At 46.3% G+C, this 25005-nt stretch overlaps 1 protein-coding gene across 14 annotated transcripts in view; it reads left to right on the forward strand.

Moving 5' to 3' along the window:
* LOC119436607 (nose resistant to fluoxetine protein 6-like) overlaps positions 1–25005 on the forward strand; it is a 211581-nt gene that overhangs the window by 23298 nt on the left and 163278 nt on the right. For 6 of the 14 annotated variants that reach the window (XR_007464436.1, XM_049659050.1, XM_049659039.1 and 3 more), the window contains exons 2-9: positions 9168–9367; positions 9457–9562; positions 12844–12931; positions 14187–14278; positions 15500–15670; positions 16542–16635; positions 17430–17516; positions 18534–18699. The exons of 1 other annotated variant lie outside the window; for it this stretch is intronic. Coding sequence is in view for 12 of the 13 variants with exons in the window: in XM_049659050.1 (XP_049515007.1) it covers positions 9168–9367; positions 9457–9562; positions 12844–12931; positions 14187–14278; positions 15500–15670; positions 16542–16635; positions 17430–17516; positions 18534–18699 (1004 nt within the window). In the remaining variant the exon portion in view is untranslated. The remainder of the gene's footprint in view (positions 1–9167; positions 9368–9456; positions 9563–12843; positions 12932–14186; positions 14279–15499; positions 15671–16541; positions 16636–17429; positions 17517–18533; positions 18700–25005) is intronic. 7 more of the 14 variants (XM_049659072.1, XM_049659084.1, XM_049659082.1 and 4 more) reach the window with 7 other exon arrangements.

A 25005-nucleotide genomic window follows, 5' to 3' on the forward strand; every position in this document is an offset into this window, starting at 1 on the left:
TCCAAAACCCTCGGCTTTGTCAGGCGCCACCTGTATTCCGCAAACCAGGCGACCAAGCTTTTAGCATACATTATTACTTTAGTTAGACCGCAATTGGAATATGCCGCTATCATTTGGAATCCGGATCAAGAATACCTCAACAACAAGCTAGAATCGCTACAGAATAAGGCTGCTAGATTTGTCATGAAAAAATATTCTCGTTACTACAGCGTAACTGATATGAAATTATCTCTAAATTTATGCATGCTCAAAAAAAGAAGACTAGTTGCACTGCTATCTCACTTTCACCGACTATATCATAATCCCTCGGCATTCACAGAAGCTCATATTAAACCGGCCCTTCGCGTCTTTCCCCGATTAGATCACCCTCTTAAAGTGCAGCCAAAGTTCGCTCGTACTAAACTTATGCATCAGTCACCACTATTCCTTGCCATCTATCATTAGAACAGACTGCCAGCTGAAATCGCTTCCGAGACCAATCACGATGCTTTTGTTAGTAAACTGAAGTGCTGGATGCATACTGATAAATAAAAAGCCTTTCCACGACCTATATGTTTAGCTTCTAATTCAAACCTGTATTTGTGTATTTCAATCTTGTATTTGTATATCTCAATCTTGTAGTATTTGTGATCACGTATCTTGCATTCCGTGTAGAATTTCTTCCTTTTATTGCTGTGCTATGTTTAATGTTCATTATTTGTTGTTGTTTTTCTCAACCCCCTATGTAATGCCTGTAAAAGGGCCTTTAGGGTACATGAATAAAAATATAATAACAAAAAATTAGGCTTTATAGTAACGCTACTGTCGTGGACGCTGGTCTGTTCAAGTACTGTAGAATGTCTAGAGTTCGTAGAATCATCTATACTTTTAAAGCAGTCCTGCTGCTTGGTCCAGCGCCGGCAACTAAAGCGTAGCCGCAAGACCTCACACCAATACCGGTCACGGCTGCCACTTGGAGAACCTTTTTTCGGGACATAGTGTACAGGTGATGTGTGAAGTAATCGAGTTAGTTCTAACCAGCTTGTGGCCGGTGACGGATTCAATGCCGCAGATGGATGCCACCTCCCTTGCTCCGGCCGGTAGCAGGGCACGTACCGGCCGGAGCAGGGGAAGCGCTCGTTGCTATAACATCGCCGAAGATTTGGTGAGGAGGCGCAGTGCGCTGTTTTCCCCGCAGGCCGTCGGGGTCCCTCGCACGTACCGGTATCGGCGGCGCCCATCGATATTAGCAGTGCGTGCCGACCCACATATACGTGATGCAAGGCGCCAGCCTCGTTTGATAAGGCTATTGGAATGGTATTTGTTTACGGATGTGAAAACGACCGCACTAAAGCAAAGTATACAACAGCGAAGCGTTAAGGGGAAAAAAAACCCCAAAGAAACAGAAACAAAAAGGAGATTTCCGTAGTACTGTTTCGTCAATGGGCAGCATCACGAAATGAGGTGCAAGGACAGGCCGCAGCGTCGTTTCTGTAATTGTGCAGACCACGCGGGGCTCTGTATATGCGATTTCATCAACACCGCGGTGCGATTGCGTTCGGTTGTATACACGACCGAGAGACGTACTCTTTGTAATTACGCTCACGCGTATCTTCCGAGTGTGTCGGCGGCACGTGGACAGGTTTTCGGCGCGTGCTGCGAAACGTCTCTTTCACGCCTTCGCGTCACGTCGTGGTTCTCTTTTGCGAGTACATCGTGAGAATGAATTTGCTAGGCTTGTCTTAGCGTGCTGGTGGGGGCCGGTCACGCTCGTCTTCGCAATTCGAGTTGAACGACGCGGAACCATTTTTTTTTCTCTCTCTCTCTTTCTCTCCAGAAAATACACGCAACGTTCTTAACGTATATGCAGGGTATGACAGCAATGCCGGCCAGTGCACCTCTGGGCAGCGACAGGCTTGAATAAAAGCCCCAATTCTCGCCATCTCTCTTTTAGGTCGATTTACTTGTCTTGCGCGCCGCGGGACGTCCATAACTGTGAATGATGGCTTCTTTGAAGCGCTGCCATACATTGTATTGTGGCGTTCGTCATCAAGTACACAATCAAATAAGTCTGTTTAGTTTATGCTTTTGAAGAAATGACTTTCAGTTTTTGGATGCACTTGTCGTTCTTTAGTATTTGGACCCGCTGCGGTGGCTTAGCGGCTACGGTGTTGCGCTGCTAAGCACGAGGTCACGGGATCGAATGCCGGCTGCGGCGGCCGCATTTCGAGTTTATTTGAATTCTTTAGTATTTGGATTGTTGTCTCACAGAAAACAAAAAGTCGGCAGTCGATCTTCGTAACACTGTAACCTGCAGTGTGTGTCGGAGTACGCGAAGTGAATGGCACAGTTTATTGTGTGCATGATGCTTGGGCTGCTTAGCTGTTTCAGCTGCAGGCCTTTTTGGTGACAGCAGTGACTCAGTGCATTGTGCCGAGTCACGTGATTATCAACCCCGTCTGTTATGCCTCGCCATGCAGACCTCCAGCTTCGACGTATATGCTCAGCCTCGAGCACCGTTTTAGCGTTTCCGTTGTACTGATACAGAGCACACATTTCATTTGCGCTCGCATTGCTGAGTTTGTCCCGAAACGACAGTTAGCAGCGCCAAGCGCGTCGCTTAATTAGTGACAAGCTCACGCTACCCCATAAATCCGTGCACGCGGTGAAACTGTCCATCAAAATGCTTAGATTACTGTAAGCCGTGGGGCGGATGCCATTGGTTTTTCAGAGGCGGAAGCCTCACTGAGGCATGAGAGTTTTGTCTGTGACCGCATAAGTCCCCTAGACAGCTATCATGACGAGCTACAGAGTTTCAGACTAAGCTATCGTAATAAGTATGAAACTAAATGAGACGAGCATCCGCGAGCATATAAAGCTTCAAGTTTCAATGCTGGTGTCAGTCAGCAGCACACAACGGCTCCTCCATCTAGTGTTGTGTTTGATGAAAAGCTCATCAGCGAATGCCTTAAGCGCTTGAAGCCTTCCCTATCCTGCTACCCTGAAGGCATCCTCTCCGCAATTTTCAAAGCTTACGGCATTATATTTGCCGCAGTATTGGCATCTATGTCTAATAACTCTTTGAATACTTCCACTTTCCCTCAGATGTGTAAAACTGTTTGTGTTTTTTTCTGTATTTAACTTGAAACTGCAGCGCGCACAACTCAACTCGAATGCGCGTTGGTCGTCTGGATTGGCATTTCTAGACCCTATGGTGACATTATAAATTGGGTGCGGAAAAGGTTTCTAAGCATATATCACCGCTTTGCTAACATGGATACTCGACCATGTTCTAGCACTGTTGGATTACTGTAATTGCCCTTACTTCGCTGCCGACGTAATCGCGCTGACCATCTGTTTATTTCAAACTCCTTCACGGTACCCTCACCTGCCCCGAACTTCTCAGTTGGATCATGTTTCGCATTTCGCACGAAATCACCAGAAAACATAGACCTTTCCATGTTCTTACCTGTCATCACTAGAGGCCAGATTTTTAGGCATTAAATAAGCCCGTTTTAGGCACCAAAATACGCAGGCAAAACAACGTTTTAGGCCTCCAACGTCGTAAATCTAGGCACGATAATTTTTTACATAAATGCAAATAACTTGAAACGAACACGTGTGCGACCTGTATCTACGACAGGAAAGCAAAAAATTTTATTGTTTTTGTTTATGACGGCACAAACGCGGCAAAAGTTGAAAATAGCCGTGCACTTGTCCCATAAAACTGTGGGACTAATGACGATCAATTGGCTTAATTCAACAAGCACACTGCTCATATTCATGTTAAATAGCCACGGTCGCTTACTCGAGCGTCGCATATAATGAAACAGGCATGAAAAACAATAGTTGAAAGCTGGGAATACTGATTAAAAAAAGCGCTACGTTATGTCAGCCTGCCGCAATTAAATTAAGACACAACAAAAACAGGCAAATAATAAATGCAAGAGAGACGACGATTTATCAAGAAATAACATGTTCTTACATGAGGACTGTTAGGTATAAGTCTGGCAATTTCCCCATATACAATGACATTATCCGAATTGTACAAGCCAAGACACCCCAACACTGCCAAATACACTTCCGCCCATTTGAAGTGCACATGTTTGAAGAAATCTGTTCGGAGAGCACACGGACCGTAGTCTAAGAATCAGTGTGATAAATGTGGAAACAATAGCAAACTACAACCATCTTCAGATTTTTGGATTCAAAATTGTGCCTCTTTCGCTGATGCTGCATGCTGAGAAGGAAAGCTCGATGTCGACAGATGTTATTGGAGCCTAGTTGTACTTGGGAACATTTGATGGCTTAACCGACACTGGGATCCTAGAGTGCTCCCCAGCAAGGACTCCTGAAACTTCTTTAAGAGCAGAAAATCCCACGTTCTTGTCCAAGACCGACTGTAACTTCGCACCTGCCTTTTCGGCTACTGGTCCTTCAGGGACGGCAACGATTCTTTGCTGTGCATGGAGAATTAGCGCAATGTTCGTAATTAGAGTTTCTCCCGAACTTTCAAGTTTTTTGATAGTGTTTGCGAGGAACGTAAAGTTGGCGCACAATTAGGCGAGGTCTCCTTGGAGGCTATCCACAGCGAGTACAGCTTGAGCCTTCCTGACTGCAGCATTCTCGTCACCTGAAAAGCCATTAATCTCGACCTTGATGTCTGAAAAGTAGCAGTTGTAATACTCAACAGTTTCTAGACATGTTCCTCAACGTGTGACGATGGGCTCTAGCAGAATGGGGTACGTCCGGCAACTTCTCCTTGAACAAGCGCACCCGAGAGGGTGCCTTCCGGAACACGGCCTTGGCTCAAGCAATGAGCTCGTTGATGTCAATAAAGTGTTTCTTCAGTTCTTCACAAACACGGTGAAGCGCATCTGCTAGGCATGTGACATGCACCATCTGCGGGTAGAAGGTGTTCAGTAGACATGCCTACATGCCTTGTACATGTAGGCTGCGGCGTCTGTGTAGAGCAACAGAACCTTGGTGTCCTCGACTCCTGCAGGGTACAGAACCTTCAGGGATTCGTTTACAAAGTTTGCTACGTACTCCTCATTTGTTCTCTCTAGAGGCTTCGAACACACAAGGAAAGCCTTTGTCTTCTCGTGTGCTGCAAGCTTCCCAGCTAGAAAGTGAGCGACAACGCCCCTTGACGTCTGTTGTTTCGTCTACGGAAATCCAAATGCAGGAGTCGCCAAGCTCTTCTCCGATTCTCCTTAATGTTTCTTCATACAAAAGCCGGAGGTAGTTCTTCCGCAACGTAGACTCAGACGGCACATTGTGGTTGCAATATATCTGTAGGAATTGATTCAGCGCGGTATTTTCAATCTTGACCCAAGGAATATTTGCAGCCACAATGGCCTCGCACAAATCGACGTTGAAAGCTTTCGTCCTGACGTCCTTGAAGGCTGTTGTCAAAAACAACTGTTTGGATGTTGAGCGCTTGTCGCGCTTAACCTTTGCCAGGTGATCTTCCATCTTCTCATGCTGTGCCAGATGGTACGTTTTCTCGCAAGGAATCTGCGCAAATGCGTTAGGATTTCTTAAATACGAAGCGTATATTCAATATCACAGCATCGATAAACATGCTAACATACTAAGCATCCTGACATGCTTACACAAGATAAATAAATACGATAAGCATAAATAAAAATTCCAACTTCCACAGGGAAGGGCTCGAACCTCCCTGATGCGTCCTATTTGGTGGTTGAACTGCACTTGAGCAGAGTGCTGCCATGCGCCTCATACGACCACAGCGTACTTGAAGCGCAAGGAGAAGCTCAGCTTCCACGGACGTAATATTAATTACTCAGCACGCGCACGGTGTGGCACGTCAACCTTCTAAATTCCATGGTGGCAAGTATTAAATCACTGCAACAGTGTATAAGGTTCCATAAATCAATCGGGTGATAACCTCGCGTGGCGTACCTCGGTAATTCTTGCTATAGCATCCCCATGTATTGAGCCGTGCAGCTACCAGGTGAACCTCCTTTTAACGAATATTTAGTGTACAGCATAAAAACATGCTCCGTGCATCAGCGCTATCTTTTTGAAACATCGTCTTTCAGTATCAGCCGATCAATCGGTCGTTTGATCAACAAATGTCTCAATGTTCACTTAGCGCAGCACACAGGGACGGTACATAGAACTGTGACTCAGTACCGCAAGATTTTTAACACATTTCGTCTCAATAACTTCAATGGTATTGAATGTTTAGAATGTTATAAACAAAGCCAGCATGCAAAATAAGCAACGTTTCAACAAAATCAGGCACCCAAAGGAGCGCTGTCTGCACTTTTAGAAACAATGCACGTGCCACCTTTCTTTTCTTAGCGCAAGGGACAATATAGAGGACTAGGTTGAACCCCATAGAGTTACGAACAGTCAATGTTGCCCGGTAACATGAATAACGGTCTAAAAGTCCACTCGAAAGCGAAATTTGATGCTAAATAGTGTTCATATAGGCGCGGATATTGAAAATCGGCATTTATGGGCACTATAAAAGCCCTTCTTAACCTCTAATTCATGCTCATATATCAAACTGGGGCGATAGGAGCGCAAGGAAGCAAATAGGCATCTGCCTAAAATCCGGTCTCTAGTCATCACAAAACACTTAACCGTACACAGAATACAGTCTTTACAATGCTTAAAAATTGAATTAAATTATGGGGTTTTACGTGCCAAAACTACGATCTAATTGGGAAGCACGCAATATTGGGGGGACTCCGGAACAATTTTGACCACTTGGGGTTCTTTAACCTGCACCAAAATTAAAGTACACGGGTGTTTTCGCATTTCGCCCCCATCGAAATGCGGGCGCCGTGGCCGGGATTCGATCCCGCGACCTCGCGCTTAGCAGCCCAACACCTTAGCTACTAAGCAACCACGGCGAGTCTTTTTTTTTTTAGAATGCTTAGTTTCATGATCTTAATATATTTCACAAGTCGTTGTCATTGTTCTTTTCCGAGCTTTGCACTGTTATGTCATAGTGTCACATATTGTTCAACTGCCCTTCTCCTCCTTTTTCTTATGTATTCACCGTGCGCCTAGCTGTATGTACACTCCTCTTTTCCATATTGTTTTTTATTCATTGTTTTTTTTACTCATATTCCCCTGCTGCTTTTTTTTCTGTTTTCTTGTTTTATGTATGCGTGCGCCAGAACTCGGACCTAATGGTTGATCTTGAGCATGCTAAATAAATGATTTATTTATTTATTTATTTATTTATTTATTTATTTATTTATTTATTTATTTATTTATTTATTTATATTTAGTAGTAGTAGTAGTAGTAGTAGTAGTAGTAGTAGCAGTAGTAGTAGTAGTAGGTGCATGATACGAACACATGTATACAATGAACATAGAGGAAAATAAAGGGCGGCAGTAGGAACCGAAAAAAAAAACGCAAGTCGCACTAACTACAAAAGAATATTAAAAAAAAACAAGCAGAAAAAAATGCGCTCAAATGCGCTAGAAGCAGGAAGCCTAGTTAATTACTTGTAGGAAAGTAAGCACGGCGCGATAAAGGGGGAGGGAGCTTGGTCGCATCGAGACGCACAACCACTCGGATACAGGTAATCATAGAGGTCATGAAGGTGATAATCCCTCAGTAGCCAAATCCAGAATGCACTCTGAACAGTCCCTCGAGTAGGATTTTAATTCTTCAATGCATTAAATTTTACTTAAATTTGGTAAACGGTTGCCAAATGAGAGAACGGTTGCAAAATGGGAGAAAGTGTACACGGAGAATATGAGGGCCCGAAGTGTGTCCGTGCGTGCGTGCGTGCGCGCGTGCGCGCGCGCGAGAGAGAGAGAGACTTACTGCGTCGTTATAAACAAAATTAAGCCAGTTCCACGCGCTAAGATCTGCAAACGTGGGTGTATAGCGTATACTGGATATGACGCTCGCCTTCACGCCGTGAGTACCCGCGTTCAAATCCCGCCTCGCTAAGAAAGCTTATATTGTTTTTTATTGCGATAGCAATTATATGGACACTCCAAAGCAGACTTCTGCCGTCGCCGTCGCCGTGAGGTTCCGTATGACGTCAACGGCGATGAAATCGTTGCCGCGCTCCGGACGCTGTATGTGCGAGTGAAAGGGCGTGAGGGACGCGCGCTTTCACGGGGAGCGAACGCACGTCGGAGAGCAAACGCGCGTTCTGCGCCGTGCTCCCTGAAGGGCTGCAGAATTAAGCGTCTCTTTCCTCCTTTCCATATATGCAGAGCAAACGCAACTTTTTCCGTCGTGCGAAAGGCTGTGGGGGGACGGGAGGGAGGGAGCGGAGGCGACGTTTAGCTGCGGCACCAAATACGTATTTATATAAAAATGCCGCGCGCGTTCGGTGCGAAAGCGGGCAAAACGCTGACGGCGTCGACAACAGTTCTGCGCGTTGCTGGTGCTGCTGCGTGTCCAAGTTTATACCGCTGATAAAACTACTATCCTTACTCCTCTACTAATTTGCTATCGCAATTGGTGCTTCGCCTTTCGGGTGAAACTGCGACAAATTTTTCTCTCTCTCACTCTTTCTTTCTCTCTCTCTTTCTCGCTCTCATTTTGTCTTTCTCTCGCCCATAGCAAGTACAGTTACAATCGTCGGTACAATGGAACCATATGGTTCCCATAAATACATGCTCTGCAAGCGTTGATGTATAGCGCAGTGGTTATGACGCTCGCCTTCGGACCGTGGGTATCCGGGTTCGAATCCCGCCTCACCAATGAAATTCATTTCGTTTTGTTTATTTCTGTCTGTCGCTCTTTCTCTCTCTGCACCTCCTATGCGCTCTGCCTTCACTCTCTCTCAGCTCGGCGATGCTGCGCACGACAATGAGACCAACCTAGCGAGGCATTCAAGTACGAGGCTTCTTCAAGAAATGAAGAAAGCCGTTTCAGCCGAAATGCAAGAAAACACCCTTTCGATTCTCCTCTCTCTCCTTGGCTTATCAACCAAAGTGTCTCCACCAATTGCACCATCATGACATAACGCTCCTGTGTTCGCCAGGATGATCGAATGACTCGCGACTCCGCGCGCAGTGTCCGCTGTGTGCTAGACATTGACTAATGAAGTGCAGTGGCAGGAGAAGAGAACACGCATAAAAAAGCACGCGCGGTTGTACCGTCTCTAACACCTAAATTATACGCAACGGCAATTAACTTCACTTTTTTGTTTATTTTTTTTTCCGCATGTGTCCAGTGGTGGATGCGATGGGTCGACCGCCGGCGGGCATCTTCGAGGGCACCATCACGGACTTCGGTTCATTCGACCAGTGCCTCGAGGTGCGTGCCCAGGATTCGTGGGGCGACGAGACGTTCCGCGGCCAGTACTGCTCGCTGTTCCTCAAGCCCAACATCGACACCAGCAGGCCCATCAGCTTCCTCAGGAACAGCCGCAGGGTACGAACCGCCCTCTCTGTGTCTCCCGCGGCCCCGCCGCTTATGGTGATGGTGGCCGCCTCGATGCCTCACAGCTCGCTCGCACGCAGAACCTGAGCCGTATCATGAAGTCCATCTGGTTTCCGGGATTCCGCCTAGGCATCTGCGTGCCGTCCGCCTGCTCCAGGAACGACATCGACGTGCTCATAAAATCCGGTGGGTTCAGTATAGAAACTCCCAGCAAGAGGTGTGACTAATTATGGGTACGTACGTGCATGGCTCTCACCATTTGCGAAACAGGTATACCTGCCTTTTATTACTCTACAGGGGCGGTGCTCTCCAAAGGCCACTGAGGACATGTACAAGTGGTTGCCACGTTTCTGTTTTACTTTCCTTTTGCTTGCGCAAAAGTGTACGCCGTACTAACATTAGTTCTTAACTGTTTCGTATGGCATGTAAATCTTAGCAGAGCTTGTTCTCGCGCTGGTCCGTCCATACTGAAAACGCGTTAACGCGACGGGCAGAAGAAAGGTGACAAGACGAACGCTACCGCCCTCGTCACCTTTCGTCCTGTCACCTTTCTTGTGTCCCCGGCATTAACGCTACGGCTATTGCATTAAGCAAGTAAGTCCTTACAAGCATTACGATTATACAAAACGGTATAAGCGTGCGAAAATCTTCCTATGTAGTTGCTATTTCGTTTCGGCTGTGCCAAGTGCCACGAACATGCGTAATAATGTGCAGCAGGTTCGTCATACTATGTACTGAACAATCGGTGCCAGCTATTTCTTTCTCTACAAACGCGAAACAGTGAACATCATTCTTAGCCTCACTTCGGAATAAAAAAAAAAGAAAAGAAAACGAATCATGTGCGCCATTCGTGTTCAGCACGCGCGCACACACAAACGACGCGCGCCTCTCGGGGCACCTCTTACATATGTCACTTTGATGCATGTGATTTCTTCGTGTAGTGTGCGTGAACTAAAAGAATGCACATAAATCCAATATTAAACTAATGGATATTTTGGCACCTCGCCGTAGAGAACCATTAGGTAATCGAAAGGGAGCCTAAGTCTCTATTATATATAAGGTTTGCGTGACAAGAATAACGAGAACACTAAGTGAAGTCACTCGCGAAAGCTAGCCCATAAGAAAAATGCAATATAAGGAAGTACTAGGAGGAACAAATGACAAAGAAGCTTGTCGGCAATCTATCAGGGTACAGCGGCGAGACCGCCTCTGTGTTGACACAAAGGCGCAGAGCTTCAAAACGAGATGTGTGGGAGTGAGATGCGAGTAGAAAGGAAGCGCTCGGCAAGGTCGCCTCCGCTAGTCGCATGTTTGAAGACATAGACACGAATAAGACGAGGGGGCCAGAAGTGTAAAAATCTTGCATTATCTAAAGGACACTTATGGACCCGAAGTACACTTATGGACCCGAAGTGGCAAACAATGTGGAAAGTACAAAATAAAATGCGATTGGAAAAGCAAGCAAAGAGTGGTCAGAGGTCTTTAAGTGCACATTGATTACGTGCCTGCTCTTCTGACACCAACTTCCATCGGCGGACTTCCATTGGCAGGGCCTTTAGAAACACGGACGTTTTGGCACGCGTTCATGCGTGTTAGGTTTTTGTCGGCGCAAGTTCGGCCAGAGCATGTTTGACATATATGCAATATGTTTTCTCCCAAGAAGAAAAGGTCGGCGGGAGGTTAGAAAGAAAAAAAAGAAGGATGGAAGTGGCGGGGGGACGTCTCTGGTGGTTTTGCCGAGACCACCTTCCGCGAAGTCGTTGCGCACACGTGCTTCATTTCTCGCGGGCCGCTGCGCCGTCGCCGGAAGCGCCGCTGTTTCCGCATATACGCGCAATGCGTGGCCTTGAATTCGCGCGGGCGCCTTATGAATACAATTTTGCCGCACACTGACTGAGCGGAGGCCACGTCTGGCAGCGGAAACGTTGCGGTGATTGAAGGGTGCTCTCCCTCACAAAATCCCAGTCGTTGCCTGTTCCCTTAATAATGACGACGCTGTGTTGATAATTTCGCCGGCTTCGGTCGATCGCTTACGATGCCTCTACCTCGTCCTAGCACCGCGCGTGCATCTTTCGGGTCGCACGTGCTGCACAATTAGTGAGGCGGCGATGTGTACCGTATGCCTGCCAGGGCGAGAAGCGTTTTCTGCAGGGGTTTTCCTGACAGCCTGTCTTATTCAACAGGCAGCAAGAAATCCCTTACACGGTTTGAATTGTTTGTTTCTGGGGAATATGGCGTAGATAACGAACAATTGGTGAAGTCCATTTATGACAAATAAAGCTGACTGAGATCCAGTTTTATCCCACAGTAAAGTCACAACACTTAACATATAAAACAGATTTGGCTAATCTTAGGGGGAAGGTATTTTGTTTCCTATATCTCCTCTTTCCTTGCTTGTTTTACCAATATAACAGTATACTTACGTAGAATTTCTGGGCGTCTAAGACAGCCACAATAGTAGCAGTTCCAATAGTCAGTAAACGTCATCAAGTCACCCACTCTCCTTTTTTACAGCGTGAACGCCAAACACCACAAAACTGCCAATAGCACACCAAACTATACGAAGAGTATCACTTCAGTCTTATTTCCCTATACTGCCGGATGTTACACAAGTAATCAGGAGATACATGCGGCGAAAGCTACGAATTTAGTCGGCGTCAGTAAATCAGACTTCTGTTAATCTCACAAACAACAAATGCAAGCCGCGGAAGCAGCGACTTACTCATACAAGTATCTGAGATACAAACAAGACAGATGTGTCACAGTAACATGGAGACTTGAAGTGATCAACAGTGGTTGAACAAGGGATGTCACACTCTGGCGCCAACGTTTCAACAAGTGTACTTGTCTTCGTCAGGGGGAAGACAAGTCCACTTGTCGAAACCTCGGACGGTTCAACCACTGTTGCTCACTTCAAGCATCTGAAATAGTTTCTTCTGTTCATTGTATGTAAAGGATGTGATTAAAATGTTGAACAACTTGAACAACCCAATCCTCGATATAAGCGAAGAACGCAGAACGGTTGTTTTCGTTTTTCATTTTTCATTTGAAAAAAAAAAAAAAAAACACAGCGCAAGCGACACGCACACAGCGAGAGAGCGACACGCACACAGCGCTGTGTGCGTGTCGCTCTCTCGTGTCCGTGTCTTTTTTGCGCTGTATTTTTTCCAATGAATCACCAACACGCCCAAGCTTCCACGCTAAATCATTTTTTCATGGTAGGCCTTAGCGTTATCAGGCCTTTGAGAGCTACTTGAATAGGTTTGCATGGTTGTTTCGATAGCGCTTCATCTCGTCTCCACTCGGCGCACAACCCGACGTTCGCGAACGCCACGGTATACTATGCGCACATGTGAGGCTGCCCTCGAAGTGACAGAGCACAGCACCGAATAGAGCAGAACCCAAGCTGTTTTTGCAGTCTGTCAGAACCTCCCGTTAACCTCTGCCTTTTCTTCTATCTGATGCAGCTTTCAAGAACTACGGCGTGAACGCATCAGTGCCTCTTTGCGACGTCCAGAGGGACATCCAGCTAGACAACCTGCAGCAAGCGTCACTGTAAGCATACGCACGGCGAACACGCCGCCATATATTCGTCACCTAGGTGAAGGTCACTTGTGAAAGTGGCTTTTCAGCATACCATATAGGTGAAGTGAGTGGTTCTTATGTGACACCAGTCATTTCAATGCGTGTCGACGTGTAAGTGCGGTTTATTTAATGCGAGTATCCATTCGATTCAATATTACTTCGAAAAGACCGCGAACGTGCTCGCCTGTGCGCCACGATCATAAATATTTTTTGTGAAGAAAACGTTCATCTGTGAATTGAAATGTAACCGAAGAAGGAAGTAGCGCTAGCCCTAGCGCAATCGTCTGAGGCGCCTTCGCGCCGCCTATTGGAGAACGCTGCTTCGAGACGGTTTGGCTCATTTCGCTTCGCTGCAGCTCGCTTGCGTGCCTCGCATGTTGCTCTGCCTACACTGCACCATAAGCATCGCAGCACTCGCCAAGCTGCGAAACAAAACTGACCGCACACCACCACCACGCATGCCGTATCAGCCACACGAGCCGCCTCCATGACAGCGACAAGCGCGATTGGTGATGTGCCTAACCGGCAGTGATCGCATTGATACTTTCATGGGAGTGGCAGTGATACAACAGTTCCGCATTATCGGCATTACATGCGGCATCGGTACTATTTTCCGAGCGTGCGCGTGCGTGCACGAGCGCTGGGTGAGGTGGATGAATAAGCAAAGAAATTTGCACCCCTATAAAGGTTGTCAGCAGATGTCATTCTGCAATTCTCTTCATAACAATGCCGAAGCAGCAAAATTACACAGGTGAAACAGGGTGAACAACTATGAATGTTCGCAGAGGCATTTAGCTTTAGGCAGTTCGTCCTGGGGCGGTATTCTGTAAAAGTCTACCTAGTGGACTGTCCATTTCGGCGGCCGCTGATTCGCTGCTGCTTGACGTGCAGGAAGGTGCCAGCCAGCCTCCTTCCTGCACGTCAAGCAGCAGCGAATGAACGGTCGCCGAAATAGACAGTCCACTAGGTAGACTCTTACAAAATACCGCCCCTGAAAAAATCGCTGTGCTCCTCAGCATCAACGACCAGCACTGCTCAGCTCATTCACACGTGCTTATCTGCACGCGCATCACTCCATAACTCAGCTCCTCCTGGTACTCAGTAAAATGTAAATGCTCTTAGGTATTTACCCCGAGATCAGGGTCAATTTCTAGGGCGTGAGGCACGAAATTGAAACTTGTACATACACAACGAGCGCGCGATTGCGCGTTCTTGACGCTTCCAGGATCTGCTTGTGCGTGGTGCTGAGCATGGTGGGCCTAGGGACCCTGGTGGACGTCTTCCTCCGGAGCCGTCAAGACAAGGACCGTAAGCCTCGTGCGTATGCTCATTTCATTGTCTTTTACTAGCCCCCTTACGCTTTGTGGCTAACTTTCCTTCGTTTACTGAACATCACAATGAGTGCTAAACTTGCACTACTCAAGGCTCTTTCCGTGTTCAATTTTCTCGTTGACCCTAGGAATCAATGTTGCTCCAGCGCAGTTCCGCCACTGTAATATGTGCGTGAAGGCACCTCACTTTCCTCAATTGCGGGAATTCGCACCACGCGGAGACGTTACACTGGCATGTTAGAGGTAATCTCTTCTCAATTACAGCAGTTCGTCCTCATATCAGGCACGAGTGCAAGCTGCGAAATTCACGGGGCGTTTCCTTCTTGAGAGTTCGCAAATAATTTCATCTAAAAAACTATTTTCTTTCTATCTCTATATTATGTCATACGCTTCCTCCTGAATATACCACTTACGTATAATTTCCTTCTGTAAGCTGTGTCCTGTGCTGTAAGGGCCCTCTCTTTTTGATCATCTTTCAATTCGCTCTATCACTACACTCTATCCTTCGTCATCTCCTTGCAGTTAGGTCTGTTCTTCCACACATTTGTATCTGCCAGAATCAGTCATTGCCCTGCTGTCGATGTAACTCACGCCTCTACTCACTGCCTTGTTAAACCATCTTGAGACGCTCACGTTCGCGACAGTGTGCTCTTCAAATATAGTCACCCTGAGCTCTGTTGTTTCCTGTCATTTATCGTATCAATCTCGTTCCTCGCATTTCCGCAACTTGAATCTTTAAATTGTTTTTTTTTTTAAATTGGCTTCTTTTGGTTACATACACCGAGCGTGCTTCCGTATTGTGAACGTAGCCTTTAGACGAAGCTGAGATCTCTCCGTCCTTAAGAACACCTGGAACGTCCTTCTAATTCTGTCATTCTGTCTTGATCCTGGTGGTTACTTCTTCGTACACGTTGTCTTCATTCACCGCTGAACGACAGGTGAACTTAGTTGTCCTCTTGATTATTGCGTAGTTCAATTTGATTCCTTCCCCTAAATTTCAGTGTTGCAGGCCACGACATAACTGTTTTGCTTCTGCTCAATATCGTACGTCTTTCCTTTAATGAATTCCGCTAACGCCCCATCTACGATTGGACACTTTCACTCAGCACGTCGCGAGCGCTGAAACGAAGTTGGAAATTGTCGTAATTTGAAGGCGGCACACAGGAGCGACGATTACAGCTTGTGCCTCACTCTGCCTCGCGCGCAGATGCGGTACTGGGGGCGCTTACGTCCTGGTCCGCGTACAGCAACACACTGCGGCTGTTCGACGTCTCCGACGACGGGTCACGGCTGCGAGCGCTACACGGCGTGCGCTTCCTCACCATGCTGTGGATCATCCTGGGATACTCCTACGCCCTGACGCCCATTCCCAACCGCAGTGAGCATTGTGAATGACACACCCTCCATCGCACGTATCTTCGGCTACGCGACACTTGTGTTTGCAAACGCACTTCTCGCGCTTCTCGGCGCTTTTAGCGAGCATGCATGGTGCATGAGTCGGCGTATTCGGGAACGTCGGCCCTTGACCTTCTTATTACGTATGCGATCACGCTACTGAGTATACTACATGTAAAAATGGAGGTAGTTCGGCGAGAATACGTCTGATGATTCTACAATAGTAGAAACTTCGTGTAAACGCATGGCTTCGCAGATGAACCGTATCGGTAGGCGCACTCCAGCTTTTCTTCTTCGTGCCCCTGTTCAAGTGTTAAGTATACAAACTAAGTCCGTCAATATTAAACCGTACAGAACGAAGGCTTTCCACCCGTAAGACTGATACGAAATACACTAAAAAAACGGCAAACAGTGTTTTGCAATCTAGAGAATAATGTCGGACGATTGGGTCAATTTATTCGCATTCAAGACTTTTTCAATCGTCTACACGGAGTTGGATAATAATAGAAAGCGCTTTAAATTTTATACAGCGCTTGGAAGCAGCACACGTTACCGTTTTCGCAGATTGTGCAAGGTTACGGTTGCTGTCATGGGCGATTATATGTTATACCGACTTGAGATCACTTCATTTACCGAGCAATTAATGCCGCTGGCGGCTGTATATGACTTTTTTTTTTTTAATTTCGATACTTGAGTGACCTAAATAGTTATAAGCGTGCGAAGAAATCCAGTTTCTTAATACATCGAAAGTTTCGGTTCTGACTATATTGAATTAGCCTAAACTTTCGCATTGGGGGCATCGGTAAATTTCGATCTCGTGTAGTATACCCATGGGTCTTGGCGACCTCTTGCAGGAAGAATCTTCAACATGTTTGATTTTGTCAAGCACACGCCGTTCATGTTCATCGCCAACGCTTACCCAGCTGCAGACACCTTCTTCTGTCTAAGGTATGTGCCATTGAAATCAGGACAGCAAGCCAAATGTTGTTTTTCTCTCTATCTTATCACATATATGACAACAGAAGTGCAAACTTTTAACACTTGTCCGTAACGTTAGACAAATGAGCAGAAAAATTTTCTGTGATCATTACCATTGGAAATCACATGTAATTAGCTGTCCTCCAAGTGAGTCTGAACGGCTCAGAAGAAAAAAAATAGGCTGTCTTGCGTGTAAACGTGAACATCAAGCCGGGTCATTTGCCATCAGCATAGATTAAAACAGGAACAGGAAAACAGTGATCACAACAATTTTACGCGCAATGTGCTATTGCTACGCAGCCACTTTTTAAACGTTGTGCCCTCCAGATTTGCGTGAGTCCATTGTAACAAGTGCGCCCCCCCCCAAACACACACACTTTGAATATGGACAAACACATTAAACAAACACATTATAGCTCCCTTCGAGTCGTTTGCATTTGAATCAATGCTGATAGAAACTGTCAGCCATATCCTGCTGTCCTGCGTAGTGCTCAAAGCTCATAGATTGCCCGCAAAGCTACAAAGCAAGAATGCTACACACTTTTTATTGTTGCTTTTTCTGTTAGCAAAATAAAAAAAAATGTTTTAAACTCTTTGGTGACGTCCCATGAGGCACGCCTTTTATAGATCGAGATTTCTTTAAAAATCGCGCGCTTGGAAGAAAATCTTAGGCCTCGAAAAGCAACTTCGTTCGTAATTCTCCGGCAGACATGTTTCGAGATTCATCCGTTAGCAGCTGTTCTAACAAATGGCCTCTGTTTCAGTGGATTCCTGTTTGGCTACAGCGTTTTCAAGCAGCGGCGAAACCTTAGCAAGTGGCTGCCGATCCTGTTGATCAGGAGATACGTGCGGTGAGTTGGCAAAGCAGCCACCTTGTTACGGGTCTGCCAATGCGGGGCTGCGGAACAAACGCGCACAGCGCAACCACCGTGGCTTATGTACGACGTCTTCGCTTCAACGAACGTCAATAGCCTGAGTTTCACTCGGCTGAAGGGCGAGACGACGTATACTTTTACGAGGAAACTTATGTCAGCCAGATAGCCGACTTTAGATTGCAGAGCTAGATGGTAACCCGTCTTTAAATTTAGGTATTTGTTATTTGTTCAGTGAAAAGCCGTCACCACTGTGATGTAACTGTTTTCTTTTTTTTACTTTCTTTTTCCTTTAATAGAGATGAGAGAGATTGATCTCAAGAAACCTTAAGCGCCAAGATTGAGGCCGTCCAAGCTCCATAGCGCTCGGGCGGCCCATATGGTGGTTTTTCGCCACTGGGCCGATTCATCTGCGATGTTTAAAACAGAAGGGTTGGAGTAGACGAGTCAGTGCAACTGGCAACGAAACCAAATGTATTTGCGATTGGTAATAACGAGGCCAGTCACACGGTGATTTCACGGTGCAATGCTGGTGATCCCGGATGTGTATATGAGGCGGCAGAGAGAAGAGTGAGTGAGTGAGTGAGTGAGTGAGTGAGTGAGTGAGTGAGTGAGTGAGTGAGTGAGTGAGTGAGTGAGTGAGTGAGTGAGTGAGTGAGTGAGTGAGTGAGTGAGTGAGTGAGTGAGTGAGTGAGTGAGTGAGTGAGTGAGTGAGTGAGTGAGTGAGTGAGTGAGTGAGTGAGTGAGTGAGTGAGTGAGTGAGTGAGTGAGTGAGTGAGTGAGTGAGTGAGTGAGTGAGTGAGTGAGTGAGTGAGTGAGTGAGTGAGTTGCACAATCCACACGCGAGTGGATTGTGCATTGTGTTATTGCCCTGGTCCCGTTGCCCCAGCGCAAAGGCACGGCTACATGTATAACGGTTGCGCTTAGAATGACGCCGTTCGCTCTCTGGTTGGGCTCTGTCCGCCCTCGTCCCTCATGCATCCGGGGGCGAGACAGGGTCATCATACCGTGCTTCTGCCTGCTGCTGGTGTTCTCGCTTCTGGGCCTGGTGTCGTCGGGACCCATCTGGCGCGACAACTACGCCCTGCTGCGCGGAAACTGCGAGGCCCGCTGGTGGAAGATACCGGCCCTTGTCAACAACTGGGAGTACAGCCTCGACTCTGTGAGTAGCGCCCATCTCTGCCAAACAGCGTGCGACCGGCATATAGGCTGCTAATTCCAACTCGGCGTTTCAGTTTATGATGGTCGTGTTGCGCGCCTTTCTTGGTCCACTCACAACGGCGTAGCTAAGCTTGAGCTGTTGTACGCCCGACGGAAAGTGCTTGCGTGACAAAGAAGCTTGCGTGACACAAAAATTGCATTTGCTAAGGACACGGATGGTCATCTTGGAATTACGCGTATGCTCTGGATTGATATGCGAGTGCGGCCGATCGTCGCATGGCACAAATGCGCAATGCATTTTGCAATTCACATTGCGCACACTGTCTGCGAGGACATTTCGTCTGCTCTTTTTACACGACTCTGGATACTTGTGTTGGTTACATGTGTTAAATTTGTATTAATCTTTAAGTCTAATGCGGAGTAAAACGGGGACAAAACTACAACTTCTTGAAGCGCTGCCAAATGAAAACAAGAGCCGCGTGAGTAAGGTCAACAAGGAGGCAAAGTTTTTAATTTTTTTCTTCTCCGCAGAAGCCTTTCTCTCAACCAAGAGGACGAATACTGCTTCCAAATACTAATATTACTATATTTACTATACCAGCGGCGGCATTTCAGCCCTCCTTGAACGGACGGCGCTGCTGTTCAGACACCGAGCTATGTAAGTGCGAATGACACTCGAATTTGTTAGCTATCTTGCGTAATAAGAAAATATATGCGATAAAAAAAGCTTTCTTATGCTTGGGAAGCCGCCCTGCTAGATCGTATCCAGCGTTCTGCAGACAGCGCAAAGCGAGGGCCGCCAGCAGTTCGCACCGCGCGTGCGGGAAGTTCAAGCGGTGCCACCAGCGCTTGGTACGGCGCCGAACAGGCGCCACCTTTTAACCTTTCCTTTTAACCGTACACCCCTGTGTACCTCTAGCGGGCTGAATCAAATACACACCGATTCCTCAGCTTTCAACACGTAATTACTTTAAAAGAAACTGACTTATACGCATGTAAATACGATAATGCTTCCTGAATTTTCAACGTTATCGGTTTTTGTTTCCCCAAAATTCGGCGTCCACTTTTCGGCTGTTACTTCAGCCGTGGTGTTAGTTCAGCCCCTCCCCCCCCCCCCCAAAAAAAAAAGAAACATTTTTTTTTTTGTGAATGTATTTTTCAAGGTGAACTTTCACCGGCTTTTTTGTGGATAATGTGTCGGGAGTAGAGCTTACCGTTCTTTTTTTTTTTTAATGCGAAGCATTTCTTCGCGAACATTTGCAACTTTGAGAGCATCTATCTAGCCGCCTACGTCTTGGTACTCGCATGGTCGTTTCGTTAACTTGGTATGAACCAAAGTTGGCATAGTATGATATGAGTGTATGACGAACATAAATGATAAGTCATGACATAAATGTCATGAAATGTGTGTCATGTAGGTTATGAAACAGCCGCCTACGTCTTGGTTCTCTCACGGTCGTTTCGTTAACCTGGTAGGCTCCCCGCACACTGCTTCGCATAACATCGATTCCCACAGGCCGTAGGATCTGAGCTTTTTTTTTTACTATTTTGCGAATATCTGGTTCTCTAATTATGTCAGCGCTGAAACTAGTTGCATGACCGCAGAGATCCTGCTGTAGTAGCAGAATAACAGAATTTTCGAGAAGCAGTCCAGAAAGGGCACAGCGCCCTACGGTGATGTGAATGTGCAGCAATTAAAAGTGAGTTAATTTGGTATTTGAACATAAATAGAATGACACTTGATTTTAATCTGAAATTCCGTCAATAATTTCACGCTCGGAAAAGGTCTGAACTAATAAACACCAGGTTAATAAGTGATTTCTGTCTTGTGGCGCCTTGTGTAATCCCCCCAAAAAATAAAGTTAGTCAGTATCGCTCCCTAAAGAACTGCGATGTGATAGTGAGGGTCAATAAATACCCGGTGTATTAAAGTATCCCATTGGAATTAAACTAGATGCATGAAGACTGTACTTGTTGATATAATCAGCGAGAATAAAAAGGTTATCGGATGAGAAGGCAGGTGGATAAGTGAAAATGGAGCCTAGATTGTTTTTTTTTTTTTTTTTTTTGTGCCCAGGTAACATTTAGACCAGACAGACTCAAGTTCTGCTGGAGGAGAGATAACCGAAAGCTTCAAATCAGATTTGAAAAAAAAAATGGGCGACTGCTCCTCCCTTGCCATTTTTGTGGTCTGATCGGACAGCTACATGGTCGGGTGAAGCGATTTCAGGGTCATACGAGGGGTGATCAAAAAGTTTTGCAACTCGTCTATCAGGAAAACTGCCAGACCTTGGAAAAAAATTATTTTTCAACATAATCTCCCCTCACACTAATTTACTTCTCCCATTTTCCAGGAAGGCTTTTGATATCTTGCAAAAAAAAAAAAAAACTTTATTCCTGGTTGCGAAGCCACTCCTCTGCGGCAGTTTGAAGCGAGTTCAAGTCATCAAACCTCGTTCCCTTGAGGTATTTCTTCAAATTGGGAAATAAGTAAAAGTCACTCGGGGCCAGGTAGGGACTATAGGGCGGGTGGTCCAGCTGTTGGAAACCACACTCTCGAATGGCAGCCTGGGCAACCCGAGACCTGTGAACCGGGGCGTTGTCGTGCAGGAGGAGGACACCTCTTGTCACTAATCCTCGTCGTTTTTCCACAATGGCTTTACGCAGTTTTCGAAGAACGTTGGCGTAGTATTCGCCTGTAACTGTCCTACTGTTTTCAAGATACTCAATGAGCAGGATCCCCTTTCCGTCCCAAAAAAGTGTCGCCATCACTTTCCTCCCTGAGCGTTGGGTGTTGAATTTTTTTCGATGGAGGGAACCCCGAATTCCTCCACTGCACAGACTGCTGTTTCGTTTCTGGGTCCCACTGATACAGCCACGTATCATCCCCAGTCACAAGGCGGGAGAGAAAATCTTCTGGGTCGCTTGAATAGAGGTGCAAAAGTTGCCTTGATGAAGGCGCGCGGTGGTGTCGATCTTGCACTGAGAGGTTCCGTGGCACCCATCGTGCCGAGACCTTCGACATACCTAAAACATCGTGGATGGTAGGGGAAGCACTGCCATAAGAAATGTTCAATTCTCCGGCAACCTCGGACACCTTGATTCGGCGATTATTTATGATAAGGCTCTCTGCTGAGGATGAATGGTCCTAATCGTTTGAAGTGGTCGGCCGCCCTGACCTTGAGTCGTCTTCCACGTGCACACGGCCATGTTTAAACTCATTGAACCACCGAGTCACTGTAGCATATGAAGGACATTCACTGTCATACACATTCGCCATGCTACTGTAGATTTAGTTGGCGGAACGTCCTTCTTTAAAAAATTTGATAACGCTCCGGTGCTCAAGCTTTAAATCGCGGGAGGACGCCATGTTTGACAGGCTGCTGCAGACCAAGTAACGAACTGGAAGGCTTGGTATTCAGACCTTACTAGGCTGCAGAGATGACCTAAACAAAAGGTAGAGAGAGATCACTGTCAGATATTTGGTTATAGCCAAGTTGCAAAACTTTTTGATCTCCCCTCGCAAATGTGGTCGTGAAGCCAGGTTTCAGTGACACCAATGAAACGAGGGGAATAAGATGTTACCAGAGAAAAAAACAACGGGAACTTATTTACTAGTCTTCTTGCATTCAAAATCAAGAAAGTAAGGTTGTAAGAGTCGCGGATCTGTCAGTGTAAAGACGACGTAGCTGGGGGAGTGTTTGGCAAGCCTGCAGAGAGACTGGAATTGTTCACTAGGGTGTTTGCAGCGAGATCTGAATCGTCGACTAGGGTGTTTGCTGTGTCATTCCACCTATACCAGTCACCAGTTATGAAAACTGGGTCGTAGCGTAACCTCGCCACTGAACCTATGGTCACGAAAAGAAGAGGTTGCTGTCCATATCTTTTTACGAATGGCACGCACATGAGCTGAGAAATCTTCAGTAACGTAAAATTTTGTTCCTTTAAGCTTTGAAACAATTTTCATTGTCTAGATCTTAATCCTGACCTCCAGTACTCGTAATATAACGGGGCGCGATCGACCTTTACGTTTGGTGCCAATTCTGTGGCAGCATTCAACTGGCGGGCATTCAATTTGAAGCTTATCTGTGAAATTTTTGCGTACATTAGCCAAAAGCGTCATGGTGTTTTCAGCATCGTTTTCATCAAGTCCATGCAAAATTATATTGCATCTGTAACGATTTTCAAGGTCGTCGTTCTTTTTGTTTAATTCCGAAACGGCCTGAGATAAAGAACGTACGTCAGAACCAGACTGATCGAACGAGGCTCTAGGATCAGCGGTGGTTTTTTTCAAGGGCGGGCACACAGATTCCAGAGCGTCGAAACGCTTGTTCACAGTTTGCTAGAAAAGCTTGATGTCCATCATGCGAACATGCAGACCATCATGCATGGGCGCAGGCTGTAGTAGCTTCAAATGCAGCGCACGACCAACGGCTGGATCCATTTCAAAGCATTGCGAGGAAAAGCCAGCGTTGAGTATTACAGGTAAACAGCAAAGAAACTGCACGAAAAGCAAGACGCGATTAAGCATCATGTCGGCGCTGCTGCCGTCTTGCTCTCTCTTGCCTACATCATATCGAGCATAGAGTATGAGCACTACGGCGAGAGTCGAGTCCCGTATTCGAGAAGTATTATAGCATAATTTTGGAAGCCTTTTCCAGCAGAGTTCTTCTACGTGAGTAAAATTTGCTTGCAGTTAGACACAAGCTTCCCAGCTGCACAAACGGGCAGTTTCATATGGGGTACCGTAATGCTTACCAAGCTGAAGGTTGTGCACAAAGCGATTTTGAAGCGTTCGCATATTTTAGGTTAGCCAACACAGACAATAAGTGCGTGCCAGCAAGGTATCCCTCTGATATATCGTCGCTTCGTGGGCACGCACGCGAAGCTCGTGCAGCAACACCATCGCTTCCACTCAGCAGAGGAAAGGGTCCTGTAATGAACGTGCTGTACACTTATGGTTGCCAAGAAGTGTTGGAAGGCTGCTCCAACTGCGTAAAAGCTTACATTTTCTATTCTGATACAAGCGAGTGGCACGCCTTCTTTTTTTTTTCTTTTCTTTTTTTTTTAATTTGTTGCATTAGGTCAGCTAGGGGGTCGCTTGATAAAACCGCACGTAACGAAAACTGGTTATACTTTTATCGCTTATATCTTTGCTACCATACAACCAACTACGCCTTATTTTGATATTGTTGTGTAGAGCCAAAACATCATTACTCGATCATGCATGTGTCGCGTGTACAGATGGCGCCGTTGCGCGCCAGGCATGACGCAATCGGAGCGAAATTTAACGTCTCGCTCGGCGTTGAGACAGGCATAGCTTGGCAGCGGGAGTGGTCACGTTTGAGAGAAATCACTCAGCCATAGTAGGCGTAATACCATCAAATTCAAACCTGTGCTCATCAGGAGTTATAAGACCTACAAGTGTGCAAATTGTTGCAGAAATTTGACGGTTGCTCGGAAAGATGACAATTCGCGCCCACCACCTTTGACCACTGCGGGCCCCTACTAGAAATAGGGAGCGAGCACGATTTCAAAATTAGACCATAGAACCCCCTAGCTGTATCATCAGTTCAGCCTGCAAGCTTTGCAATGCGCGAATAAATGTAACTTGTGTATTTGATTACGTCATTTCCGTATCCTTAGTGCCTGTACGCCCTCAGCAGCAGACAAAATGCGTTTCGCGTACCCCACTGCTGTTGCGTCCCCGATACAGCCTACCCGAATTATTTTTCATTGAGTGAGTGCTCCGCTACACTGGGTTTACTTAAAATCAGGCCCGTAGACAGGAATTTTTTCCGGGGGGCACTTGCTGAAGGCCTTGACTATTTGGGGAAGCACCTATTTTTCAGCAATTATTTTCGGTAAAAATCGCAGTATGAAAACTATGTGACTTTTAAATACTATTTCATTAATAGTTTTATAATTTTAGTTTTGAGATTAATATTCCTAATAGTATAATATTTTATGCGGACGATTCGTCTCAATAGATTTCATTGATAAAAATAAAACAGCGTTACTCAGAGCCAAAAATAAAAAAGACGAAGAGTGGAAATATTCGTTGCATTGAAGCACACTCGCGAAGAGCTTCACCCGGCGTCTGGCGTGAAACGGTCGGCAGTGATCTCGTCAGGTCATACAAGTCCGCGGCGCGGTGCGTCCGTTTACTTCAATGTCTGCACTGGCTCCTAAAGTTTGGAAGCCTAAAACACAAGTCTCCGTGCCTTCTTCGTAAACGTTGCGATTACGTTGCTCACGTCAATGGACTCTCTGTAAAGCGACATCAGAGCCAACCCATTCAATCGTT

The sequence above is a fragment of the Dermacentor silvarum genome, chromosome 1 (genome assembly GCF_013339745.2).
Source record: "Dermacentor silvarum isolate Dsil-2018 chromosome 1, BIME_Dsil_1.4, whole genome shotgun sequence".
Classification (NCBI taxonomy): domain Eukaryota; kingdom Metazoa; phylum Arthropoda; class Arachnida; order Ixodida; family Ixodidae; genus Dermacentor; species Dermacentor silvarum.